Source organism: Juglans regia, chromosome 9 (assembly GCF_001411555.2).
Source record: "Juglans regia cultivar Chandler chromosome 9, Walnut 2.0, whole genome shotgun sequence".
Classification (NCBI taxonomy): domain Eukaryota; kingdom Viridiplantae; phylum Streptophyta; class Magnoliopsida; order Fagales; family Juglandaceae; genus Juglans; species Juglans regia.
In genome coordinates, this window is record NC_049909.1 from 9,523,036 (window position 1) to 9,531,318 (window position 8,283).

General features: G+C 39.3%; 1 protein-coding gene across 1 annotated transcript; it reads right to left on the minus strand.

Annotated features, from left to right (window-relative positions):
* Positions 1-5,540: 5,540 nt before the first annotated feature.
* On the minus strand, positions 5,541-6,300 carry LOC108979827. The gene is made up of 2 exons (XM_018950596.1): positions 5,908-6,300; positions 5,541-5,762 (listed from the first exon to the last, which is right to left on the minus strand). Exons 1-2 carry the CDS (start codon positions 6,298-6,300, stop codon positions 5,541-5,543), a joined length of 615 nt encoding a protein of 204 aa, XP_018806141.1.
* Positions 6,301-8,283: the final 1,983 nt, after the last annotated feature.

Sequence of the window (8,283 nt, forward strand, 5' to 3'; positions counted from 1 at the left end):
TCCAACCTTGACAAGTTAAGTAATAATGAAATCTCTACGTTTTTCAAGATAATCCGCTATTCGATCTCTGCAAGATTAGAAGCTTGTATAAACTTATTATTATCCGTCTTACAAGGTTACAAGATGGCTAAGAATAAGTCTCTACCGGCTTCCTATCTTGTGCAAGTTGTACCGAAGGATGATCTTAAAGAAATGTGGGGCTTTCATTGTTACATTGCTAGACATTCTCTCGAACCTCGACAAATGCAGTAACAATAAAAGACCCATTTTCTTCAAGAAAATCCACTGTTCAATATTTTTAAGATGGGAAGATTGTATAGACTTATTATCATCGGTCTTACAAGCAAAGAATGAATGGTGGATTTTCTTGAAAAAATGTGGGTCTTTCATTGTTACTTCACATGACAGTATCTAAAGTTCGAGAAGTGATAGCCTACATATTTTGGCATGAGTGTTTAAATTGATTTTTTAAATTACTAAGGTGGAAATAGAAACATTATCTAAGAATTATCAATCCAATCGTATGGAACAAAACTTTTAATTTCATTATGAGGAGTCGATATACCAGGTAATGCATTATTTCATTACATTATTTTAATTTTTTTTATCTCATATTGTCTACTAATTTTACTTCTTCTTATAGGAGTCTTGTCAGTTAAATTTCTTCTTATAGGAATCTTGTCAATTAAATAAATAGATCAAGTTTGAAGATCCATCATGGAGATGCCATTAATTACAACATTAGCAATAAAAGGAGCCCAGAAGGAAGTTAGCGATTCAGCGCCAAGCTTGACTTGAAGAGATATAGATGATGATATGCTAACAGTTTATTATGAATCCATTACCATCTCAAACATATTTTGTAATACTTTTTATAATATTTAGACCTAGAGTTTGATTGACTGAGTTCCAACATAACAATTTCCAACAATTGTTTGATTACTTAGTATATTTGAATTTCACATTTTTTGCCTTGTGCTCGAATGAAATTTCATGTGTTCGAACGCGTTGCTTATTCTATGTTCGAAATCAACGATATAATCACTATTCGAAGGGTATAAATCGGAAGATATGATGTTCGAATAATTATTATATTCGTTCAAACTAACTGTTGTCTCAACATTCAAATGCCTACCATTTTTATTTAGACAAACATCACTTCCATTCGATGGAAATAGATTGATCAAATCATGTTCGAACAATAGCATGTAGCATTCAAACCATATATGGTATCAATATTCGAACTGATATCATTCTTAATCGAATGGATATTCAAATGACTATCATTTTCACTCGAACTCATCTCACTCTTATTTGATCAACATAACATTACCAAATGCTGTTTGAACACCTAAGGAATGTGTCTGAACCATATATGTTCTCATCATTTGAATGAATCTCACCCTTATTCGAATAAGGAACATTCTTATTCAAATACATTTCACTTACATTCAAATAGATACAACATAATTTTGAACCGTCTACAATCTCAACATTCAAATGCATCACTTTTATTCAAATAGGAATTCATTCAATATTCAAATAACCTATTCTTCCTTAGAACATTTGTCAATATTTTAAATGTGACATAGACTGTTCGAACCTACTTCTATGTTCAAATATGAATCAAACGCTCGAACGTTATTTAGGGACAAAATACATTCGTCCTGAAATTTTTTTCTACTCAAACGGACTTCAAATGGGTTGGACAAATGTCATCACAAAAGATATTTTCTGGTCCAAAATTGTCTTTCACGACAGTGTATTTGGGACAAATACTTTTTGGGATGAAAATCCCATCTTTTGGGACCATATATTTCATCCCAAAAGATCTGTTATGTTGTTGTGATAGTAAGAAACACCACTCTTTTTTTTTTTTTTTTTCAGTGCCCCCCTCCCAATTTTATTAAAAACCCCTCACTTATGGCGGAGGAAAACCGTATCAACAGACCACCTTAATAAAAAGCCAAAAGACCTACAAAAGGACCCAACCAAAGAGCAAAAGAGACTACAATAACTAACTCACTGAAACACTGCAACGCAATGCAACCAAATGCCAAAAGACTAAAAACGCAAACAAGGTAGCCCCAACCGATCTAACTTCAAGATTCCCTTGAGCAGATGAGGAAGCTCATCGAATTGCACCGATGTCCTAGATACCCCCTCCAGAGACAAGCGAGCTAGGTGATCTGCTCCCGCATTACCTTCCCGAAAGACATGCCAAACCACGCACTGAATCTATGAAAAAATCTCGTGAATTTTATCCCAGTAATCCTCAAGGTACCATATCCCACATCGCTTTCTCTGTAGCCATTATACCACCAAGAGTGAGTCCAGTTCAACTTCCACTTTCCTCATGCCAAGCTCCCTACAGTGCCTCAACCCAAAAAATAGAGCCATGAGTTCTGCCAAATTATTAGAACCATGACCCAAACTCGTTGAGAAAGCCAAAACCAATCGACCATCATCATCTCGTATTACTCCCCCCGCCCCCATCTGGTCTGGGTTTCCCAAGCAACTTCCATCCACATTCAGCTTATACCACCCTTGCGCTGGTCTCTTCCATCTAACGATAACCACCCGCTTAGCTTTTGGGTCTTTTACTGGAATGGAAAAATTGGCTAAAACCTTTCTTCTCCCACCAAGAGCTTCTTACTAGCCTTTAACCGAACCCCTATCCATGCCACAACTGCCTTTATTGAATGCCATAGGGACTCTACCGACGCCACATATCCTTCCATGCGTGCCTTGCAACGCCAAAGCCATAGAGCCCAAGTTAAAATAACAGGCAAGAGACCAATTAAATTACCTTTTTGTGTGGAGCTTGAAGCACGACGGAACCATAGCTCTACTTTTTCTTTCCAAGATCGAGAAGGATCAAAATGAATGCCAATTTGCATGGAAGCTCAGTGTCGTACTTCCTTTGCAACCATTCCAGTAGCTAAAACATGGTCCAGGTCTTCCAAGTACCCACCAACACAACATTCACACTTCGAAACCAATGGAATACCCAATTGCCGAACACGAGCATCAACACTAAGACAAGCATGAAATGCCTTCCACATCGTAACCGAGTATTTCTTGGGCAACGCAGCATGCCAAAACCATTCAGACCAACGAACTCTCGGCGCCTTGAGTTGAATACACTCCCATACACTCTTCGACGAAAATCCACCATTCAACTTTTGTGGACATATTAGGACGTCCGAACCTGCCTTATACATACCCAGACTATCCAGAATTGCATTGAAAGTCTCTTCACCCACTAGGCTTCGGATCAATCCCACATCCCAGTCATCATCAATCCTGCAGTCTTTGACTTGTAAGTTAGGATTTCCAGTTGTAGGGACTACCTCACCAAGAGGTCCGATACTCGACCAATTATCATGCCAGAAGGAAACCTTCCCATTTTCAAGAAGGAAACCAGAGTGTAGGGACTACCTCTCCAAGAGGTCCCACATCCCTACACTCGTAATTAACTTAGTTAAGAACATTCCATCTTCGTAAGAGTAAGATAGACGAAGATCAAACTATTAAACAATCCACAAAACAAACAACTCCTGCAAACAACAATACCCAAAAAGTCCCAATGTGTAACAGTCACTTGACCCATTCACAGACTCCATTATCGCACCAATCATAACCAATCCCCAACACTACATCAGCTACTCTCTACATCTTTCCTGCAACATGAACAATAACAAGATACCCAACCAGCCACAACAATTCCCAACCACTCAACACAGCCAACCGAGTTTCATATAATTCAACAATTCGTCCATGAATATCATAACAGTGCAAATATCACATCAATTTCCAAAGCTAGCGTTCGTGATTACCTTGTAGAACTTCAAAACGAGATCGTGCTACTCCATTTTCCACTGAACCCGATAGGAGTACACTCTGAGGTGATAAATTCTAGATTTTCAAAAGAAAATATGGGAATGAGTGAGGAACTCAAAAACACATAAGAATAGAGAATTTAAAATAGAAGTTTAAAGAGAGTTTTACCTAAAATCAAAAGTGAGGGGAAACTGAAAATTTATGGGAGCCTACCAGTGTGAGCAACGTCAACCCGCAAGGCTCTTGAGGATGAAGGTGCACGACATAGTGATTTGTGAAAATAAAACCTTGTGAGTGAAAAATAGAGAGTGGTTACGTGAGAGTGAGATACATCGGATCCAACCAAGACAAACAGAGTGCAGAAAGAAAACAAAATGGTTTACCTGTACTAAACTGAATATTTTCCCAAAACACACTACAATACCACAATTACACTAACAATTGCAGGAGAGTAGAAAAGAGGATGTGAGAGGAAGCAGCTGTTGAGAGAGGTCTAGTTGAGAGGAAAAGAAAAAGAAAAGAACAGAAGAAAAAATATGCAAGGAACCGTCAAATATGTGTGGGGGGTGAGTTACAGGATGGGGAAAATAGGAATAAAGAAACTGAAGAGAGGGAGAAAGAGGGAAAACGTTGGGGTGCGAAGGGAAAGGAGGAAATAAGAAAAGAAGTCAAGGAAAAGAAAAATTTTACCTGAACGACGTTGTCCCATCCTAAGGTTAAACTCCAATTGGTCTGGGCCATGGGCTTTACATCCTCCACCCCTTATAAAAATTCCGTCCTCGAAATTTGCTACAAGTTATCAAAACTCTCACCAAAAAGTCGTGGGTGCTTATCTCGCATCTCTCCTTTGAGTTCCCAAGAAGCTTCGTTAGTAGCATGGTTACTCCACATGACTTTTACCAAAGTTATAGTCCGAGTCCGTAACACCTGTTCCTTCCTTTCTATAATACGAATCGACTCTTCAACATAAGTCATATCTTCTTGAATTTGTAGGAGCTCATAGTCAATAATGTGAGTGGGGTCGGGAACATACTTCCTCAACATAGAGACATGAAACACATTATGCACTCCTGCAGGTATTGGTGGAAGTGCATATGACACCGGTCCAACTCGATCAAGATTCTCAAATGGTCCAATATATATTGGGCTCAACTTACCCTTCTTTTCGAATCTCATAACTCCTTTCATCGGTGCCATCCTCAAAAATACTTTATCTCCAACCTCAAACTCTAATTGGTAGCAACGTTTATCTGCATAACTTTTTTGTCAGCTCTGAGCTGCTTTCATTCTAGCCCGAATGGTATCTATCTTCTCTCTGGTCTGCTGAATAATCTCTGTCCCCAAAAGTTTCCTTTCACCTACTTCATCCCAATACAATGGAGTTCTACACCTTCTGCCATACAAAACCTCGTATGGTGCCATTCCAATGCTAGCTTGGAAACTATTATTATAAGCAAACTCGACCAATGGTATATGTCGCATCCAAGTCCCTTAAAATCCAACACACATGCCCTCAACATGTCTTCTAAGATCTGAATAGTTCTTTATGACTGTTTATTTGTCTGAGGGTGAAAAGAAGTATTAAAACTTAACTTAGTACCCATTGCCTCTTGTAAGCTTCGCTAAAACTTGGAAGTGAAACGAGGGTCTCTATCCTACACAATGGATACCGATACTCCATGCAACCTCACTATCTCCTACACATACAGCTTGGCTAGTTTCTCCAGTTTAAAAGAAACTTTGATGGGCACAAAACGAGCTGTCTTCGTTAAGCAATCTGCGATCACCCATATGGCATCTTGTCCATTCAATGTTCTTGGTAGGCCTCTCACAAAGTCCATGGAGATATGCTCCCACTTCCACTTTGGAATCTGGAGTGGCTGTAAAAATTCTGCTGGTCTATGATGCTCCGCCTTCACCTGTTGGCAAGTTAGGCACTGTTCCACAAATTTAGCAATTTCTCTTTTCATACCATTCCACCAAAAAGACTCTTAAGTCCCGATACATCTTGGTACTCCCTGGGTGAACTGTGTACAAAGAACGGTGTGCTTCTTGAAGCATTACCCTTTTTAGTGCATCATCAGCAAGAATGCACAATCTACCTCTAAACCTCAAAACTCCATCCTCAGAAACATTAAAATCAGATTTGTCCCTGTTCCTGAATTCTTCCACTAGCTTCACCAACCCTGAGTCCACTTGCTGAGAAACTTTGATTCTGTCTATCAAGGCTGGTTGAACTACCAAACTGGCCATGAAAGCATTTGTATCACTAGCGATGATCTCAATACTGGCTCTTTCTAAGTCCATTAACAACCTATGTTGAGTGGTAAGGGCTGCAACTGCCGATCCCATTGACTTCCTACTTAGGGCGTCGGCTACAACATTAGCTTTGTTTGGGTGATAATTGATGGTGCAATCATAATCCTTGATCAACTCAAACCATCTCTTCTGCCTCATATTTAATTTCTTTTGGGTGAAGAAATATTTCAAACTCTAGTGATTCGTATAAATTTTCCACTTTTCCCCATACAGATAGTGTCTCCAAATCTGAAGTGCTAAAATGACTGCCACGAGTTCCAAATCATGTGTGGGATAATTCTGCTCATACACTTTCAGTTGGTGCGAGGCATATGCTATAACCTTCCCATGTTGCATCAGTACACACCCCAATCCCAGCCTTGATGTATCTCTATAGACTACAAATTCACCTCTAGCAGTGGGGACTGTTAACACCAGAGCTTTCACTAATCTCTATTTCAACTCCTCGAAGCTTTCTTTGCACTTTGTTGTCTATTCAAACTTATTATTTTTCTGGTGAGTGTAGTGAGAAGGAACTGTTATCCTGCAGAAACCATCAATGAAACAACGGTAATAACCTGCCAATCCCAAGACACTTCTAACCTCATGAACATTCTTTGGTGTCGACCAACTAACTACTGCTTCCACTTTTCTCGGGTCCACTGAAATGCCATATTTCGAAACTACATGCTCCAAAAATGCAATTGAATCAAGCCAAAATTCACACTTCTTCAATTTAGCAAACAACTTTTTATCTCTGAGTGTCCCAGGTACCAGCTTCAAATGTTCTTTATGCTCAGTCTTGCTTTTGGAGTATATCAATATATCCTCAATAAAAACCACCACAAACTTATCCAAAAATTAATGGAACACCCTGTTCATCAAATCCATGAATTGATGGTAACCCGATCAGAGATTAATCTTTGAAAATACCTGAGCACCCTGGAGCTGATCAAACAAATCTTCTATACGAGGTAGCGGGTACTTATTCTTTATGGTCACCTGATTAAGTTCCCTGTAATCAATACACATCCTCATCGATCCATCCTTCTTCTTCACAAAGAGAACTGGAGCTCCCCAATGTGATACACTGGGCCTGATGAAACACTTGTCCAACAAACTTGCAACTGCTCCTTGAGTTCCACTAATTCAGACGGTGCCATTCGATAAGGTGCTTTTGAAAGAGGTGTCGTGCTTGGGACTAATTCAATAGCAAACTCTACCTCCTATTCAGGCAGGAGTCCATATAAATCTTCTGGGAAAACCTCTGGATATTCACTCACAACAGGTATCTGCTCTAACTTCAACTCATCTTTTGGTGCTTCTACCATGCAGGCTAAGAATCCCAAACAACCATCACGTAACAATTTTCCAACCTGAATGGCAGATATGATGGGTGGATGCAACCTCACTTTCGACCCTATGAACCAAAATTCACTTTCATTTGGGGGTTTAAAAACCACTTCTTTTTTAAAACAATCAATATTGGCAAGGTAGCAAGCCAACCAATCCATACCCAAAATTACATCAAAACCAATCATGTTAAGCACTATTAAATCTGCTGGCATTAATCTTCCCTCAATAGATAAAGGACACCCTGATAGAATCTCATCACAGACTACAGAATTTCTTGTCGGGATCGCGACCACTAACTTGTGCATTAACTTTTCGGTTTCTAAAGTGCAAAATCTAGAGTAAGTCATGGAAACAAAAGACTGTGTCGCTCTTGAGTCAAATAACACAATAGCATTATTAGAAAACAAAGAAAAAGTACATGTGATCACATTCAGCCTTATCCATGAACTAAAATATTCATAGTCTTAACCAAAACCAACAAATATAATAAAATAAAATAAAATCCATAAAGCAAAACAAAGGAGTCATACCAGTGATCACATCATTCTTATCCTCAGCCTCTCTAGGTGTCAAAGCAAAAACTCGTGCAGGCGCAGTAGTACACTGGAAGTTGCTTCACGCTGTCCCTTTTGCTCTGGGTGGTGGTGGCCTGTTGCTATTTAATTGCAATGGGCAGTCCCTGAGATAGGGACTCGGTTTGCCACAATGGAAGCATAGTCCCGCCTCCCTCCTGCATGCTCCGGCTTGTACTCGGTTGCAAGTTCTACACTGATATGCATGTTGGGT

What these genes read in the sequence shown, in the direction of transcription:
- LOC108979827 (XM_018950596.1), bottom strand. Translation starts at nt 6,300, where the DNA reads ATGAGGCAGAAGAGATGGTTTGAGTTGATCAAGGATTATGATTGCACC. An exon ending in CTGATGATGCACTAAAAAGG is followed by an intron (nt 5,763 to 5,907) that starts GTAATGCTTCAA and finishes ACTTGCCAACAG; the next exon opens with GTGAAGGCGGAGCATCATAG.